We start from the raw sequence: 19589 nt of genomic DNA on the forward strand, positions 1-19589 counted from the left end.
TAAGAGAAGTGGTCAAGAACAAAGCAGTAGGAGGAGTGACAAAGGGGCAAGGGGTTAGCACTAGAATGAGAGGCTAGAATGGCAGACTACGACAAGACACTATAGTCAGACTAAGACCAGGGCAAGGAGGTGGGACTCTGATGAAGGACTAAGGTGATGGATCAAGAAGACAATGAAAGACTGACTGATTCAGACGCCATAAATTATAGGGCTCTGGCATTTTCTTTTGTTTACTTGTTCCTGTTCTGAGACATGCTGGCAGAAAGGCACACACAAAAATGGTGTGATGAAGCCAAATCCTGCCTATTGCATTGCTACTTTAACCAAATAGTCTGCTGGTCAATACCCTTTCCCTTCGCCCTTCTTTCTGTACCATTGTTTTGGCTGCAATGTGGTGCTGAAATGCCACCATATGTACCAATACAAAAAAGACAACCTGGATTATGCACCAGATTGTCATCCTGCTCTTCAAAACCAATAAAGTAGATCAAAAAGAGTCAATTTCCACTATGATTACTTTAGAAGTACGATGATTTCTCAAGACCAAAAAGGATTGCACGTTTAAGATTCCAAAATGATTTCTCAATCTGACCACCCCAATAAAAACCCTTATTCAAATTCACCTTCTTGCAATAGATGGCAGATTTCTAAAGCATAGCTCGAATGGTTTTAAATTAACCACCTATAAAAATGTGGCAATGTCAGAGAGGTGGGGTTTCTTTCTGATAAGAGCGTGTTGGCCACATGAGCATATCTTGCAAGTCCAGCTAGAGAAAAGAAAATTCACATATTTCACACTGTTTGTAAAACTGCACTATCCTTGTTTGACAAATTATTACCAAGGAGCATACTCAAAAATACGTATTTGAGTTCTAAGATACTACAACACAGAAGAATAACCCAGACCAAAAACCACAAAATAATTTAAAACATTAGTAAAGATGGAATCCATATTGATGGTGCATTAGAGATTCCATTGGGCACTACACAATACTCATAAGGCCTGCAGGCAGGTCTAAAAGCATTCGTATACTCATTGTAGGCTTTTATAAACTAGAAGTTGTAAGATCTATGCAAATCCAGTGACTGCCCCTACAAATACTAACCTATTACTTATCAAAGTAAAACATAACTATCTTAATTGGTCAGGCTATTCAATGCACGATTTGGACACAAATTAAAACTAGTACACCAGCAGGAGGTTTAAACATCAAACTGCTCTGGAAGGTAATCTTTGTATGTTTTTTCTTCAGTCAATGAAACTGTAAATAAAACCAAAATGAATCCCGGAACAGGTTCCATCTCAATCATTCAAATGTAGAGTTGTAGTTTGCAGTTAAGTCTCAGATTATCAGGGTTCTAAAGCACATCCAAAAACATATGGCATCTCAAGTGTCCATGTTGATATCTTAAGAATAAGTACCATAGTTTAAGAATCTCTTCAGAGGCAACTAGCTCTACCTCAGGGAGAAGTCAATTACAGATCACATACTCAATTTAACATACATATTTCATGTCAGTGAGAAAGGAATCCTAAACAATTAATGGGAAACTCATGGGGGCACTTTAATCAACACTGGATCCCTCAATCGATTGACTAAAACTAACTGTGCCACCCATAGTGTAGATATTCCCCTATTCACATATAGTCACCATGCCAGAACCCAACGGTCCCTTCAACAATGGATAAAAACCTCAGATAAGGGATCTGATTCACACTGCTCTCCAGATGTGAATGACGAAGACTCCCATAACCCCTGACAATGCTGTCTAGGGCTGACAGGAGTCATAATCGAAAATATCTGGATTACCAAAAGGGAAGGCCCTTTCCTTAGGGGGTTCACAGAGATGGCAACTTCCCCTTATCCCAGGTTCCATTCAACTCTACCCATAACACAACGTAAACAAAGGGGGAGCCTTCAACGTCTTGACAAAAGAAGCATTATACAACATAACATTAGCAAAGAACCTATACCAGTAGATTGACAAACCTCAACTGGTTAGCCACCTGAATATCAACACCTAACCATGCCCAACCCACACCTTCCTGCCTTCCTTTCTTTCTTTCTTGAAACAACTTAGCCCAAAATTAACTTTTAGAAGACCGTAATAAAGCGTAAGCGCAAGCTCAAGACTGTAGCAACATGAAGAAATACAAATAAATTATATTTTACTATTAGGACCTTCACTTTCAGTAATATTTAAAAATAACGTTTTGGTCTTAAAACACTTATTTAACCACAGTGCCTAAACAAAATGAAATTTTGTTCAGTGGAGTAACCTTTTAAACCCCTCTTACCAGTCCTAAGTCAAAATCAACAAAGCAGTGTGCTTAGATTAATACTCGGGCGACCTTCTGTACCTCTTCTCCCAGCTCCCGCTGTCGTCGGCATCCTGCTTCGGCTAGTCGGGCTGAGTAGCGTCTCTCCATGAGGCGTTGCAAGTTTCTTGCACACTTCGATGTTCTCTGGTTTCTCGTGGCCCGACGTTTCTTGGCAGTACTTCAAAAGTCGACTGCTCCAATTCACTGTCATGCCTGTCTGCAGTTCTCCCAGTGTCTCTCGGTCTTCAGCATTCAAACTTCATTCTCCTTTCCTCAAGGGAAGGCTTGACAAACGGTTTAGTCCTTCCTCTAACTTGTACTTCGGGTAACCAATAGGCAGTCTCCAACCACTAGATTGCATGTTTTGGTTCCCATAAGTATTCGTTATTACTCCAGCCTTCCTCCTTGTCTCAGAACTGAATTGATGATCACCATATAGAGTTCAGCATTACTCATCTTCTCAGTATTTTTAAGGTGGTTTGGTTTCCTCAACTCTACATAGATAGATGGAGGTGTGGGGGACCACAAGGCACTGAGCGGGGTGGATAGAAAGAGGGGAGTGAAAGGAAGGAGGGGAAAACTGTGCGATCCCAAGTTGATCATCCCCGGTCCCATGGAGGGGATCCCTCCCCATGAGATCCAGCCGCTGCCTACCACGTAATCGTCCAAAATGACAGTTCAAAATCCTGAATGCGTGCTTTGGCCAAATTTCGGCCATTCGAAAATTTGGAACGGCTGAAAGGTTTGACCAAATCACGCATTCAGTACTGGGGTCTGTATGGGTGTCCCCCGCACCCTTGCTCACTATATTGTGAGCGGGGGTGGCAGGGGGTGTCCACTGCAAACGGTCCTGAAAAAAAAAGAAAAGAAAAAAGGACCCTGCAGCGCTGGTTCCAAATCACAGAAGTGAAAGGGTATAGGCATTGCAGGGGCACAGCGAGTCAGCAGCAAAGTAAGTAGGGGCCTGGGGGTATGGGTGAATGTGTGGTGAGGGTGTGGGTAGGGGCGGGCCAAGTCAGAAAGGTCCAGGGGAGAAAAGACCGAAGGTTATTTCGGAAAATAATCTTGGGTCTTTTCTTCCTCGAACATTTCTAGCTCTGGCTTTCAACCCCGATCCGACTACCACCCCCAGGGGCACTATTGGGTAGTAGCTTCATAACAGGAAGGAGGAGATGGCGGGAGAGGGAGGCGGAAACCCAAACAGGTTACTGACAAGACCCAAGGATCCATTTGTTATGGTCTGCCATGCCTCCAGATGCAGAGAAATGGTTTCCCTTACTGGAATCACGTGGGACCATTCCAAACCATTATTTGGTGTTTTTATCCTAAGAGGATGTATTGGGCCCCTGAGGAGGCTGTTGAATGGGGAAAGAAAAACCAGACCGCTCGTTCTATGCTGTTTGCGTTGGGGGCTGCTAGGGGAGCAGTCCGGTTGCTGCGATTTATGATCCTGAAATCCGAGCAAACCTGCAAAGGATCTGGAACGAAAGTCTGACTTTTGTGGGTAAGAAGATTGCTGCTGGTACTTTTTGTGAGGACGGCCAGCGATTTTGCTGTCAAAGTACTCGCCCCGTTCTTGGCGAGTTCATCACCAGAGCTGTGGAAAAGCTCTTTACCCTCAAAGGGAAGGTCCAGAACCTTCTCTTGGACTTCCTTTATGAACTTGGTCGCATGGAGCCAAGCTTGATGGGGGACATTAACGCCAGTCATAAAACCACGTGCCAAGGTATCCATATGATGGGCTGCAGCTTCCAATAAATCTTGAGCTAGAACCCTGGCATTTGCTAGACCAGTCTTGAAATGGTCAAGTTTGTCATGGGGAATGAACGGTTGGAACTCAAGAGAGCTCATTCCACAGTTTTAGGTTGGCCACTACCAGGACCGCTTCTGTATTTGCCCGACCGAGTTGGAGGACTACGTTTGCAAACACTTTCTTTCCAACACCCTCTAAAATCTTGTCTTCCTTTTTATAAATGTATTTGTATTATTAGCATGTTACAATGTTTAACACATAGAACAGTCACATCCTTATTGGTACCTATAACTCCACATGACATCACCAAACCCATTTCCCAATACATCCCCCTTCTATCTACCTCTGCCTCCATTTCAGGTCGCTTTATCCATCTTCCCAGATACACCCATTCCCAGCCTCACTTCCGAGCCATTTATGGAACATCCCAAATCGTACTCCACTCCCCCTCTTGTCTGCCCTGTACTTTCACCATCTCCCCCTCCACTGCTAATCGCCCTAGGGTGGTCTTAAATATTGTGATGTCAGCTCAATTAGCATCTACCCCCAATCCATACTTGCATCCCCTTACTCAGTGCCTCACTGCTTATGCAGAATTTCCATCTCCATAAAGCCCCACTGCTAAGCGTCCCTTACCCACATCTGTATAGCCAGGCCAGGCCTGTGAGGTTTTTCCATGAGATTGAAATCCTTTTGGCCAAAATAAAAAAAAATGGTGCCATCTTTGTTAGAGTTTTATTCCTTTTCTTCCATGATATCAATCCTGCAAACCAACCGGCGAGCACTAGCTAACTGACCCTGGCTGTCACTGCTTCCCAGAAGGTGGTCATCTCTGGGCAATCCCACACCATATGCCAGAAACCTGCTGAGCTTTCCCCGCAGTGCGGACGACAACGATATATCTGTTGGCTAATAGCATGAAGTCTTGACAGGGTCATATATACCCTGTGTAGATAATTAAATTGCATCAACTGAAACCGTGCATTCCTCAACACTTCAACCTGTTCCCATATACGGGTCCTCGTTTTCTGATATTTCGTGCCCCACCTCCCTTTCCCATTTGGTCTCGTTTCCCAGGTTTCGCTGCAGTACTCCTGAAACCCCTTGTATAGTCCTGAGATGAATCCAGTCTCCTTAGCAGCGTCAACATCAATTGTAATGTTAAGTCTACCTCCGGGATATCTCCTCACATTGCAGCCATCCTCGTTACTCCTTTGATAAGACTTGAGACGCTGAAGAGGAAGATGCCAAAGATGTAGAGAGTAGGGTAGCCGCTGCTACCACAGTAGAAAGAAGGGGGCATGTGATTAGAAAACTGTCCTTCAAGCGTCAATCTTTTAGTTTAGGTGTTCGCCAGGGTGTGCTTTTTCTCACACCTTTCTTGCCTCAGCCAAGATATCCTTCTGAAGGAAAAGGCATGACGATCCAGTGCTTTTAAATTAAGGGCCCCCAACAAAACTCCCACCTGTGAGGTAGGAGGTGCTGGTGCTGGTTTGTCCAAATAAGACAAAAGATCAATCACACGGTCACGAAACACATAGATTGAGGAAGGCAGCTCCTCTCCCTCATGTGCATCCACCACACGCTTATTGGTGGGACTTTCAGCAGGAGGGGGCAAAATGCAGAGCATGTGGCACAAGCTCTGCTCCTTTGACTCAGGAGGTCGCTCTACCGGTGGTGTGGACGTGGTACTTTGAAGTAGGTCTTCATTGGGTCATCCTTTTTGTGGCACTTGGCCAAAGGCTCTGGATGAACCCAAGCATTCTCCCTTCCTCAGAGTTGGTAAGAGACTGGGATACTGCTCTGCTTCACAGTCTGAACCTTTTCCTTTGAGAAAAGAATTGCGCAGCTAAGCCCAAGCCTTGTGGCTTGTTGTTTTCCCCACAAGAGGGAACATATTAACCTGGAGTGCCTTACTACCAAGTGTGCCTTGTAAGGCCACTGAAGAGTAGAACTTCTCTCAGGTACAGATATTTTTTAACTTGGGAGATGCAATGTCCTTTATTCGCAATGAAGTCCAAGGTAGCCTTCAGTACAGGACTCTTAGCATGGGCACGCTAGTTCAGTAACCTTGGCTGAATTCCAGCACAAAACTAAATGGAACTCTCTGGGCAAACGTTTCCTCGGCAAGAAACGTAGCCTTATTCAGTGCCATTGGCCAAAATGCATTTGTTGCATCCAATGCATTGTATGAACCTCTTAGTTGTTGGCAACCCCGCAGTGGGGGGGTAATGTTTTCATAGAAATCAATTAGAATTGAAAACACTGCATTTTCAAGGAAGGGGAGACATCAAAGACAGTCACACCACTTTCCCCATCCTGCCGATAGCCTGAAAAGAAGCACTATTGTGACTGTTGGTGATGCACGACTGGAGAAGCACATCTGTAAAACATTTGTGCTGCATTTCTGGTATCACAAATTGTACTTGATAGCATGGAGAACATTCTGGTCTTGCCAGCGGTGCTAGTGTTTCCAACAAATTGGAATGGTGGGAGAGCAAGACAAACACAAACCTAATCAACCATGCAGAGTTAGAAATAAGTGGTCATGAAAAGAATAGTATACAACCCACTGATACACCACAGATGCTGTGTGTCTAGAACAGAAAGCCCCACCCACATATATTGCAGTAGGACAAATCTGCAGAACAGAGAACCACACAATTGACTTACCTTGCGTGGCTCAAAGTCCCAGTTATGGATGGCCCGGGCAGGGATTACAGCAAGGTCATTCCAGTGACAGTTGCTACAGTAATACTGGCCAGTATAATCACATTGCCTCGCTTCACTAGGGATCGCTCCTACAGTGGGGAAGTGAGAATAGGAGAACAAACAGGTACAGATTGGTAAATGGCAGAAGCAGGTGCAGTAAGAGACACCCGCATGCAATATAGAGCAGAAAAACAAAATCTCAAATGCTACCGTGCAAGTCTTCGAATCTAATGTTATCCTCCTTCACTCACAAATGATATGCTTCCTACTGATAACCTACTCAGTCGCTGTAGGGATTTATTTTATTTATTGTTCGCTTGTTAGGCGCTTATAGAGTAAGCACATTCTATTTCAAAGCGCCCACAGGCCAACAGGGAGGGGACAAGGGGATGAGGAACATTGAAATACATAATTAAAAAATATATAAAATACAGTAGGGGTGGGGAAGAGACAAACCTGATATGTCCTGTAAGTGTTCAGAATGTGCAAGTGCAGAAGGGAGGGGGAATACGGTAGGTACTGGGGTGCACATGGGTGAGGGACAGGTGAAGTGCAATGTATGTAAGTGCGAGCCTCCATGGTGGAGGGTGTGCCGAGGCAAGTGCTGAGGATAGACAGAAGCTGGGGAGATTTGGTAAGTCAGGGCACCGAGGATGCATAAGGGCCCTGGACAACAATCAAGCAACTGTGAGATTAGCAGAGGAGAGAGGGGTGGGGGGGGGGGGGGGAGAGAGGAGGTAAAGAGGAAAGTCTTGAGGAGCTTCCGGAATTTAAGAAAGTCCTGCTAAAGACTAAGAGGGAGGGGGAGGGTGTTCTAAAGAAGGGAGCCAGCTGAGGAAAGCAATCAACCTCCTGCCCTCTGTTAAGCTAAACGCTTTACACACAAAGATTTGGTGCCAGAGGAGCACAGAGATCTAGAGGGGGAATATTTGGTAAGAGAGTTGCAGATAGTGTGGTCCCCGGTGCCAGACAGCCTTGTGGATGGTACAGAGGGATTTGAATTTAATCAGTGAAGCAACCGGGAGCCAGTGATGACATTTTAGGGCAGGAGAGATGCAGTCTCTGGGCTTGAGAACAAGGTTAATTCTTGCTGCCCTATTCTGAATTAGCTGGAGGGGTTGCAGAGTAGAAGAAGGTGGATTCAGGAGGTGGCTAATGCAATAGTCAAGCCTAGCAAGAACCAGGGCTCCGGTAACATTGAGCAACTGGGGAAAGGCAAGAAAAGGTAGAACTCCTTTGAGAAGGAAGAGGTGAAAGTGGGACTTCTTGGCTATGTCCTGATTGTGAGGGGGGGGGAGGAGAGACAGGAGTCGAAGAGGACTTCAAGTTTTCTAGCTTCAGAAAAAGGAGCAGGGGGAGAGCCCACAGAGGAAAGCCAGAGTGAAGGGAAGAAGTCGGGAGCAGGGGTCCCAATGGGAAGGATCTTCGTTTTGCTGGCATTGAGGCAGAGATCATTGAAAATGCACCAGGCCTGGGTGGCAGATAGGCAATCAAGGATGATGAAAGGTGCAAGAGGGTCAGCAGGAAGTTTGAAGAAGAGTTGTGTGTCGTCTGCCTAACACTGGAATTTGGGGGAGAAGGAGAGATGAGGAGTGCCAGCTGAGTAAGGTAGATGTTAAAGAGCCAATGCGAGAGGATAGAGCCGTGGGGCACACTGCAGGCCGAGAAGGAGACAAGAAGGTGCCCAGGATGACTTGGGAGGAATGGTCAGTTAGAAAGGTAGTCAGCCAGTCCAGTGCCTGCTCTGCGATACCAAGGATGTCATGGAGCCTTTGTACGAGGATGGAGTGGTTGACTCTGTCAAAGGCAGAAGAGAGATCAAGGAGGAGGAGGACTGCTGGGGAGTTAGAATCCTGGGATGCTAGCAGTTCTTCACAGGTATTCAGAAGAGCAGTTTCCGTGCCTCTGGATGCTCAGAATCCAGATTGATGGTCATGGAGACCACCAACAAGTTAAGTGTGAGAGTTGAGTTGGGGGCAGGGCCAACTTCTCCAGCAGTTTCCCTAGGTGATGGAGATAGGGCGGTAGTTGGCTGGGCAGGTAGGGTCTGCTGACATTTTTTTAAGGAGGCGGCACACAGGGGAGTGCTCAAGGGAGGAAGGGAAAGAACCAGTGGCAAAGGAGTGGCTGCAGGGATCAGTGAGTGCAGGGTTAAGAGAGCCAATGTTGTCCTGAAAGGTTCTGGATGAGCAAGGGGAAACCGCTTTGGAAGAGACCTTTGGTGGGATAAGGGCGAAGGAGGAGAAAAAGGTAGGAGGAGGAGGGTGAGTGGCCAAGGAAGGAGAGGGGGTGAGGGATGGGTTGGGAGGGTGAGTAACAAGGCTGTTCAGGATGTCCAGAGCTTTGGTGGTGAAGTGAGTGGCCAGGGTGTAGCAGAGGGTCTGAGAAGAAATAGGGGAGGAGGAGACTGCAGAAGGGTTGGCTAGTTCCCTGCAGATTTTGAAAAGTTCTGCTGTGTTGTTGGAATGCGCCAGATACATGTGCCTGAATGTGGGCCCTTTTCTTGGTGGGAATAGAGAGTCTAATGCTTTTGGAGCAGGCGGCAGGCCAGTTTATCAGAGTTTGAGCCTGAAGTTTGCCGTTCTGCAGCTCTGCACTTTCGTTTCAGGGGTGCAAGTTCAGAGTCGTACCAGGTGACACTCGTTTCATCGGGTGGATGTTCGAGAACGAGGTTGGCAGCGCTTTTGGAGGTGCTGTCATTGGGCCACTGGGACCCAGGTGGGAGAAGAGAGTGGTCTGACGAGGAGAGAGGTGTGACCAGAGGAGATGAAAGAGGGAGGTCTGAGTGGATGAGGGCGCCAGAGTGTGCCCAGCAGAGTGGGTTGGACCAGAAGGGAGAATGGAGAGGTGCAGAGGTCAATGAAAAGAATGGATGCTGTGCCAAGGGAGTCCAATTGGATGTTAAAGTCAACCAAGAGGAGCAGGTTAGAAGAGGTTGAAAGTAAGGAGGAACAGAAATCGGCCCATTCAGAGAGCAAGAGGGAGGCAGCACCAGGAGGCCGGTAAATGGTAGCAATGGTCAGAGTGGAAGAGGGAGAGATTACCAACTTGCATACCAGGCTCTCAAAGGAAGGATAGAGCTGGATGGAAAAGGTGGAAGAAGGAACCCACTCAGGGAAGATTAAGGCAACCCCACCGCTAGCACAGTAAGGTTGTGACTTGCAAATTATCTTAAAGCAGTCAGGTAGGAGGGAGTCAAAAGCAGTGACCGAGCTTGCATTGAATCATGTCTCAGTAAGAGCAAGAATGTCAAGGCCAGTGTCTTCAAGAATGAGGCAGATGTCAGGCGGGCGTTAAGTGTCGCCAGGTGGAGACGGTCACTGCCTTTGAAGGTTTTCTGAGGTGGAATACAGGGGCGTGGTAGGGGGAGGCAGACGGAGTAGTAGGGGGAAAGGCAGGAGAAGGAAGAAAGTTAATGAGGGATGGCAGGATCCGGTCAAAGAGGAGGAGGTCGGCTTGAGGACCCTGAACAAGGATAGTGCCAGTATGGTAGACAATGATGCAGTGTGATGAGAAGAAACCCACCAAGTGGACTTCCCACTTGGTCCCACCATTAATGGGAGAGGAAGTGAAAGGGGACAGAGTAGAGATGAGAAGTCCATAGGTCTGGAGAGGGGACAGAAGATCACTTTGAACACATGCTGGATAGCTCATTAGTCCCTTTCTTAGACGCACTCTGCTAGCAGAGCAACAACAAACACAGTTGACTAATTATTGAACTACAGCAAAGACTGAATCATCTTAGGAACATGGCTTGCATGCTTCTTTTCATTTTAAATGCAAGTCCAAGGTCAAATGAAGGATGATAAATCCAAACCGCCACCGTCAATCAGCAGTAAGAGAGAAAACCGATAGACGCTCAACTCAAATGATGAAGATTGTGACAGTTGCCAATGTTGCAAGCACTTCACTGGAAAGAACAGACATCAGAACGGGTGGGCTGCCTAGGCTTCCAGAAAAGGCAACGCGGTTGAAGATAGTTTTGCTGCATAAGCAATAAAAACGAAATGCTAGAAGTGACGTACTACAGAAAGCAGTATGATCAATGGTGATGGTTTGTGAGTGATGTGGATTTGATGGCAAAAGAAGGTATATTGGGAAGAAATTAAATGAGTATATATTTAAAATGTGAATACACAACAAAATAATTCTGTTGGATTTAAACATTTTGTAAGGCAACATTTCAGCTACTTTATTCCTCTGAGTATTTTTGTTGAAATTATATATGTTCTTTAAAGTGGTGCTTTTGTTTGCATAGTTTATCGCTTTTGTTGCACTTCAAATGGGGACGATGTGCATCACTATCTTGTGTGTACATAGTTAGAATGCGTAGAAGTAATTCAGAAATGGGATATGGGACAAAGTTGGGAAGTGGAATATATGGGGAAAGTACTAAGCAGACAGGTTGTTGACTGGACATAGAGCAGGATAACTGTAAGGCGACAACTCAGGATTATTGTGGAAGGCCAATTACAATGTCACATGCAGTATAACCACATACAAGCAACATTCAACTAATATGAATGAATTACACAAAAAACAATTACACCCCCATACCTCCGGCCAAACCCCCGGTGTCCAGTCATAGTTTCGAAAAAATAGTTTCTACATGCAAAAGTTTCAACACAAAAGCATCGAAAAAAAAAGATTTGAATGCTTTTTTTTTCATTTTATAGGTTTGATTTTTTTTCGTATAGAAAATAAAGTTTGCTTTATAAAAAAAAAAAAAAACAGGGGGGTTGGTGAAGGAACCCCCATTGGAAAAAAAATGCATTAGAAACTTTTGTTTTCGATGCTTTTGTGTCGAAACTTTTCTATGTAGACACTTTGACTATCGAAACAGTCACTATAAACCCAAACCCCGCTCCCCACGGACGCACGCACACCGATCTGGTCTCACCTTATCAACTTTCCTCCATGAAATGGGAAGACTATCATTACCACCCTGTGCTGCCTTGACCTAGTAAGGCCAATGAATTCAAGTCTTTATTTAAGACTATATAGCCCTTTGGAAAGGTGTTGAAAAGGGGCTGGCGTGTGGAAAAATATGAATGTTTACTTCAGTGCTTACCATTATTTGGTTTACGATTACTGGGAAATTCAGGTGCATTTGGACTAGATTGTGCATGCAATTGGGTCTTGGAGAGAATGCTTCCTCAGTTTGTTCTGGGAATTAGGAATCTGTACCCCAGCCTGCAACGTGATTGCAGTGAATAGTTCATCTGGGGATACATCATTTGGTTTCCCAGTATGCAGTATTGTGACACAGTGAATGTGTTTGTGGACCGCTCTGGGAATTGTGAGGACTGCTCTGGGAATTGTGACGATGTCACAAGCGAGCGCAAGGGAATTAAGTGAAGTGGGGTGACAACGGGACCCCCAAGCACTTCATGATGCATTCCCTGAAGATTTACAATTAAGGGAGAAATCCCCCCCGGATCCTCATCCCTTCCCTAGCCATGTATGCGCACAAAATCCCCCTAGCACCCAAGGAGCATACAAGTGTGTTATGGAACCCATGAGGTGCCAGCAGTTGGACTCTCAAAGTCTGCGAGACGTGCAGAAGTTATTTTGATATTGGACACCTTCAAAGCCATGAATGCATGTGACCCATTTACCCCCAACTTCAGGGGGATGTGGGTTTCAGGAGATAGTAAAAAGTGGAACTGCAGTAAGTATACGTGATGGCCTCATCAGTGAACTAGCCAACGAAATTCAAAAAGGTGGACTGCCAGTTTATTCAACCCACCCCTGCGAGCGGTGAGGTGGGCTGTTCAATTCTCTAAGCTGGGTGGGCAGTTGGTTTGAGAATTTTAGTTCGCTTGTCCAATCAAAATGCCCACTCAAAACAAACACATTAACCCCAAACTCACAAGCCCCAATCCTGTGCATGAATATATGAAAGTGCCAGAGCCCCAATCCTGTGCAATGAATATATGAAAGTGCCAGAGCAATGAAGAGGTGAAGTGGGGATTGAGCTGGATGGGAAATGGGGAGAGAATGGGGGCAGAAGCAGTGGTGAGAGGGGAAGTGTGGCAGAGCAGCCTGGTGGGGGCAAAGAGAAGAAATGGACAGAAGGGGGAAAGTGGAGGTGAGGGTGACAAGGAGTTTGAGGAGAGAACCAAGGAAAGGATAGAGTAGAGGATGGGAGAGAAGGGAGGGACAGACAAGACTGGGGGAAGAAATAAAGGACTGGGAGTGACATTTTAGAACCTCTACCCCCAAGGACAATTCTGAAGTGGTTGATTGGAGGCCTAATATTGTAACAAAAGATCTTTGAGGCTGAAAGGCGAATGTACTTTGTGTCAAGTGTAAGAGGAGAGCAAATTACTCTGTGGGATCAAACCAGCTGCACAAATCTGCCAAATGCTAATCCTGTCATGAAGACCCAAGCTAACCAGGTTTGAGAGTCCAGATGGACCAACAGTAAGAGCAGAGGACTTCAGCTTTGGCCAAGAAATAAGTGTGGGAAAATAGAAATCTGAGAGACCGAATTTGCCCACCGAGGGTGCTGCTCTGAAGTAGGGAGAGGGAAGGACCGAGGACCACAACCCTTGAGAGACAGATTGGCAATTGAGACAACCCCAGCCAATAGGCTCTATGAAAACCCAATTGCTGTTTTAATTCCATAGAATAAAAAAAAAAATTGTAAATCCATTTATGTTTTTCGGTCATGTATTAATCCCTTGGCTGTACCAGAGTCAAGGCACTGTATGAACAGTCCAGCACCAAAATGCTAGTTATCTGCTCTCACTCATCTTCTCCCATGGCTTTCCGGCGGTTTGAGCAAGTCTTTGTTTCTTAGCCCAGCTATAGCGATTCACTCTACTCGCTCTGGTTCTGCTCTCGCTAACCAGTCTGTTTTTCTTCGGTCTCTTATACTCAACAAGGGTGTTCGCCTGGTCCTACTCCTTGCTGACAGGTTCAATCACACACATCCAGCAAGCACTCGTGTGGACTTCACTCCCTGGATCTTCTGGTTAAGGTTAGACAGCATTAATCAGATTCCGCCTCTCCTCGCTGCTATTGCATCTTGTGCCTTCACCACACAGTAGACAGCTTCTCCACAACAGGTTGACAAGGCTGCCCTTTTTTCTATGCAGGGCTACTCAAGTGGCCACAGCGCTGTTGACATGAACTTACCCCAGTCAGGGACAACAGATTACCGAAAGAGGTTCCCTGTCATTTTGGCATGGGGATTCATCACAATGCCCTTTGTGTAAATATACATTCTGAGGACACGCATCCATGATGTGCCTCTCAAACAAAAGCACTACCCAACGGAGGCCTGAAAACCTCTCAGCCCTAGTTCATGATATTCAGACTATCCTGCTTCTTGCTGGGAAGCAACTCAGGCAAACGTACTACGTGCTACCAATTCCTATCGGGTGGCATGCAGTTTTATTGTAGATTAGGTACAGTAGCAGATTTTCCTACTGGTTCCAGGCACCTACCCCTTCCTTGTAGGAGTGGTTAATGCAACCTTAAGAACGGCTCTCGATATCTAGGGATCTAGGGATCATGAAGACCCCAAAGAACAATTTTAATTGTTTTGACCGATTGCTGAACGTGTCAGAACGGGACATAGCAGCATCCTTTGGTTTGGTCTACTGTGACTACTTTTATAAGGAGGACTCTGGATCTTCGTACACATAAACTAAAGGTCTTATGTACTACTGACAATGGTGACTGATCCCAGTGATTCTTATCACTTTATGCTACAGTTTACACAATTATCTTTCGTATTTCCTTTTGTATACTTCAATTAATTGTATTGTACTATTTGAATAAAGTGTATACATACAAATATTTAAATTTAGCACCAAGGTATTTTGGTAAAGGAAATATTGATGAATAGCCCATGATGAGGAATAGACAGATCCACTTTCTAGCCCATTTGGAAGCTCGAAAACGGCTCCTCAAACTATGTGGCACAGACCAACAAGGTCAGGCAAATCTTTGGTCTAAATAAGATGGCAAAGTGTCCCTGTAAAACACACGGCCTGCTTCAGCCAACACTCAAATCTCACTCCTACAGGTTTCTTAGCATTGCAAGCAGTCCATATGAGAGCATTGTGGCATGTTTTAAAGTGGGAGCTAAACGAAGAATGGCAGCATCTGTACTTACTCAGCGAAACTGGTGCACGGCACTCAGCACAGCGATAATCTTGGCTGTCCAATCCAATTTCTGGGCAGATATTCAGCTCATATTCAGACTGGTGGCTGACCTTTGATCTCACACATGATTTAGTAATCAGGTTTAGGCACTTGCTATGGCAACGGTAGTAACACCCTGTGTAAGGAGAGGACAAAAGAGAAGAGGGGGAAGGTCAGGAGCAGTAAACACAGTATTCGTAGAGTTCTGCCATTCTACAGAGACATTATACTGTCACACCTTTCTTCACCACCCCCTCTACTTCTTGGAATACCTCTTCCACTGCTCATCTCAACCTTTGCTATCCACCCCCCTTTTCCTGGAAAGCTCATTCCACCCATCCTTTAATGGCCAACCACGCATTTGACAATCGGCAAGACCGTCTGTAAATTATGTTTTAGAAGAACACTCTTTGCCAACTTCTGCTTGGGAATGTACAATGACGACTGAGGGTTATTTGTTGCCACCCTCCACCTCAGCCCATGTCATCTAGTGTACTCAGAGAGAAGTTTCCTATTTTACTGGACACAGAATAGGTAAACAAAGCTGCCTGTGACTGATGGGGTGAAGCTCTCAGCTCAGTGTTCCTGGTATAATGTTAGCTAGCCTTTTATTGGTTAGGTGGCTCTGAACTGCGTCGAGGGGTGCAGGTCAGTAGGTGATAGTAGTGTCTGCCGAGAAACTGCAAGGGAGTAGCTATTTACTAGTGACTGTATGACTAAAAGATGACTGCACAAATGACTGATGACGGTTGACAAGACCAGGAAGCTGGAGCTTTCTGTGAGGAGAATGTGAAAGGACTGAGTAGTGAGCAGATGTATTTCAGGTTAGTGTTGATGTAAACAGAGTTCCTGACAGTGAAGTCCCATTTATAATTTCTCAGATTTCCCACCTTTGAAGAGTGGCAAATCCAAACACAATGATAGGAAAACTGACATTGTGTGTCATGACATAGTGAACTATGTCCCTGGAGAGGGGCTAACTAATGGGCGAGGCACTGAGGAAAGATTAAGACATGTATTGATAAGTGCCTGGTAGGTGTCAGATCACTCAGGCATCTAACAGGGTGGGAGCTGTATCTCTCGGTGTAGGTCAAGGCCTTGAACCTTTTCTTTGAAATCAGGTTGGAGGGTCTGGTTGGAAATTAATATTATGGGGGCAGGGGAGGGGGTCTGGTCTGGATTGATAGATGTTCCTTGGACATGGATCCTTTCTCAAACCGATACAGGAAGTTGGTCTAAATTTGAACTTACAGGTAGCATAGAAATCAGCAGAAGGTTCTAAAACTGTCTTTCATACCTTTGCAGTCTGAGAGCAGCAGGTCCATAGTCCTGGGGCTCCTTTAGATGGGGGACCTAACTTTTGAACAGAAGGTTAAATGAAAAACGTATCCAAAATCCTTCAGCGTAGGACATCATCTGGAGAAGAGCAGCTGGTGGAAGTGACTTTGTGAAGTGACTGTCATTAGTTATTAAATTGTTATACTCAGAAGTAGTGTGATTCAGTATGAAGTATTTTGAATAAGACAGGGAAGTAAAGGTGAACGACAGAAATTCCACTGTCAAGTGGCTGACTAGAGTGTTGGGACCCAAAAAAAGAAGAGCCAGGTGGAGTGGCACCCTTCCACACTGAAGCAATCCACATCAGAACACCACTTCTAGCACCTTAGGTTTAAGCTCCAGATTCAGAGCTACTCTCTGCAAACTTCCGATTGTGTTCTGAGGGCATGTGCATCTGTGCGGCACAGGCAGAATAGGCCCAGGAATTAGATTCTCCGACCAGGCTCCAGCACATGCACCTAAAGGATTGGTGTCTCCACAAAGGTAACAGAGAGTGATCGAGACGTTAGCACTCCAGCGGGTCACCTTTTATCACGCAGGTGCACAGGAGCAATGCTAAAGAAGTCCATCCTCTCAACCTCTGCCTTTCATCCAGCAAGAAATGTCTGCAAATTCGAAGAGAGAAGTCACAATCTAGTTCCACTGGGCAGGAGTGGGTCGAACCATAGGGTTGCACCACTTGGATTAACTGAAAAAATAATAATAGTCTACTACATTGCTAGGCAGGAGAAGTTCACAGGGAGTTTGTAGAGTTGCCATCTCTTAGGGAAGGTGTCCCTGTAAATAAGGGCAAAGTTAAATTTGTATAGGACCCAACATGTCCACCTTCTTTCTATTGGGGTTGGCAATAGTAAACTGTTAAGAGGCTTGGCTACCAGACTTCCAAATTGTCACAGCCCACAGAGTTCATAACCTTCTCCCCAAGGGATCTACATGCTACTGAGTTCAAGCAGGGACTCTGTGGCAGTTCATTAGCAGCCCATTTCTGGGAAAGGCAGGGCAGCTGTTTATCTCCTCTCAGCATAGTGCTCAGGAGCTGCAGGTAATTTGAAGTTGGAGGTATATTTTTGGGGACAACCCAATAGGAGACAGAGTGAGGGTAATTTCACTAAATGCTTGTTCTTTTTCTCCCATTATGTAGATGTTTGTCCGGAAAAAGAAACGGATGCGTTTATTTTATCCACTTCACCTTCCAACAAGGGGTTCCTTGTGCCTAAGAGTTATTCATATAAGGACAGGGGCGCCAGGGGGCCGGTGAATAGTGGGGTTCAAACAGCTCCTCCAGATGTTAGACTTGTGTAACCCAACAGTAAGAGTTTAATACAAAAGTCCCAACATTTGGCGTCAGGAGGAGGGCATAAACCATATAACAAAGGGGATTCTAGCACCCCCTCTCTGCTCAGGTTCTAACTGAAGAGTTACGTGGAGGTGAAATATATGGATGTATTGGCATTGTGCTGCTGGAGTCTGTACACCTCCACAAGTATCCGTCAAGTAACTGAGAAGAACATTGCCCAACAGGCATCAACACGGTCATAGGTCTATATTAGCGCCTTGTTATGAATGGCAAGGGTTCTTCCTTGTGAATGTTTTGATCACCGAACAGGGTTGCCTCTCGTAGCCCACAGAAAAGTACTTGCTAAGATTAAAAAAATGAACCTTGCTTGCCGCATTGGGACAGTTGGAAGCCAGGAGAAAGGAAGTGGATAGGATGGATTGCCATAGGATTATTACACTGGAGAGTCCAATTTATTTTCCTTTCTCATTGATTATGCACTGGTGAAGGCATGCCCATGGTTGGATGCTGCTCAGCAATCTGTTAAAAAGGCATATGAACTGAATTTGTACATATGTTCCAAGTATTTAAATTCATAAACTTGTGTCATTATTATTATCGTACCAAGAAAGTAAATACACCATTCACACACTCTGGAATCATATTTTTGATGCTTATGGTTGGTAACTAATATTTGTTGTTTGAGTTCTTCTGCCCGAAATTCAACAGGTGGAGTCACCGTTCCTGAACCTTCGGCAGGTCGCGCACAATCTCTGTATTTATCGTGTGACCAGGGTGGATAGAGATTGTGACTCAGCCCCAACTCCAATCACTTGTATCCATCAGGTGGTGCCATGGCTTGGTGTGGTATCTGGTGCAAAGAAACCCAAGGAGAGGTTGCACATTTAAATCATATTTCTCATCCCCAGACAGGCATCCAGATGATGTTTTTCAGTTGATGTAAACCAAACCAGTTCAGCAATCGGAATGGAATACAGCTTCAGTGGGCTTGCTTTAACACTTAAAAGAATAAAACACTGCCACAGTTGAGTCCAAGACTACACCAAAATCAAGTACAACACCTAGAAAAAAATAGTTTCAGGTGCCTCAAATAAGATGGTAAAGATTTTGGTAACTCAACATCAAGGAACTGTAACCAGTTTGTCACTTTCTGGAACAAGATGGCAAACAATGCTCCCTCTAGAACTACAAGGGTTCAAAATGCTAACCTGCCTATCTCTATTGGAAGTATCGAGCACAAAGCATTTCTCAAGTGGTGGAACTGTTCACAAAAGTGGAGAACGGAATTGGGGTTGGAGAGGAGGGGGGAGGAGGTACAATACCAAGTAGATTGCTCCCACCTGCTAGAGTTTAATTGACAGCAGGACTCATTAAGCTTATAAATATTTGTTTTATGTATGTCTCCAAGACTACCAATTGTGCTGAATTGGAGTACGGCCTGCACCATTCCAAGGCAAGCCAACCTCCAAGAGACTAAAGTGGTCCAGCCGCTACCCATAGTAAACGCCAAAGAGTTGGGCCAATGTCTCCTTTGGGCCCCTTGTTAAGGATTTCAATCGGGCGACACACACCTTGGTCTCAGCCTAGCATGTAGCGCACGGCTGTGATGCCTTTTTCTATATTTTATGCGGATTCAATTTGAGATGGTACACAACTCGTATCACACCCCCTTTTACGAATACCCCGGGTCACAATGGACCATGAACCAGGCTGGTTGGTGAAAATATTTGTTTATTTTTAAATTCAAAGTAAATCATACCATTTTTAATATGGGGCAGCAATCACCAATGGAGTGATAATGACAATGAAAATGGAAGCAATACACTTGATTAACCTTCTAGAAAAACATATACAAAGCACAAATGAATAGGAGCACTTTTTGAATTAGGATAGATAGCACCCAAGTTAAGGTTTCCCCCTGCAATGTTCCCTCAACCCACAATTAATCAGATTCTGAGTGGATAGAAAGAGGAAGCAGGTAGTCAGAAATAAGGGGGAGAAAACAATCA

At 45.2% G+C, this 19589-nt stretch overlaps 1 protein-coding gene across 5 annotated transcripts in view; it reads right to left on the reverse strand.

Moving 5' to 3' along the window:
• The window catches only part of DEF8 (differentially expressed in FDCP 8 homolog), a 641504-nt gene that overhangs the window by 349070 nt on the left and 272845 nt on the right, over positions 1-19589 (reverse strand). For all 5 annotated transcript variants that reach the window (XM_069635559.1, XM_069635560.1, XM_069635558.1 and 2 more), the window contains exons 6-7: positions 14917-15081; positions 6750-6877 (exon numbers count right to left, since the gene is read on the reverse strand). In XM_069635559.1, the coding sequence (XP_069491660.1) occupies positions 6750-6877; positions 14917-15081 (293 nt within the window). The remainder of the gene's footprint in view (positions 1-6749; positions 6878-14916; positions 15082-19589) is intronic.

Source organism: Ambystoma mexicanum, chromosome 1q (genome assembly GCF_040938575.1).
Source record: "Ambystoma mexicanum isolate Mex_15411 chromosome 1q, UKY_AmexF1_1, whole genome shotgun sequence".
NCBI classification, from domain to species: Eukaryota; Metazoa; Chordata; class Amphibia; order Caudata; family Ambystomatidae; genus Ambystoma; species Ambystoma mexicanum.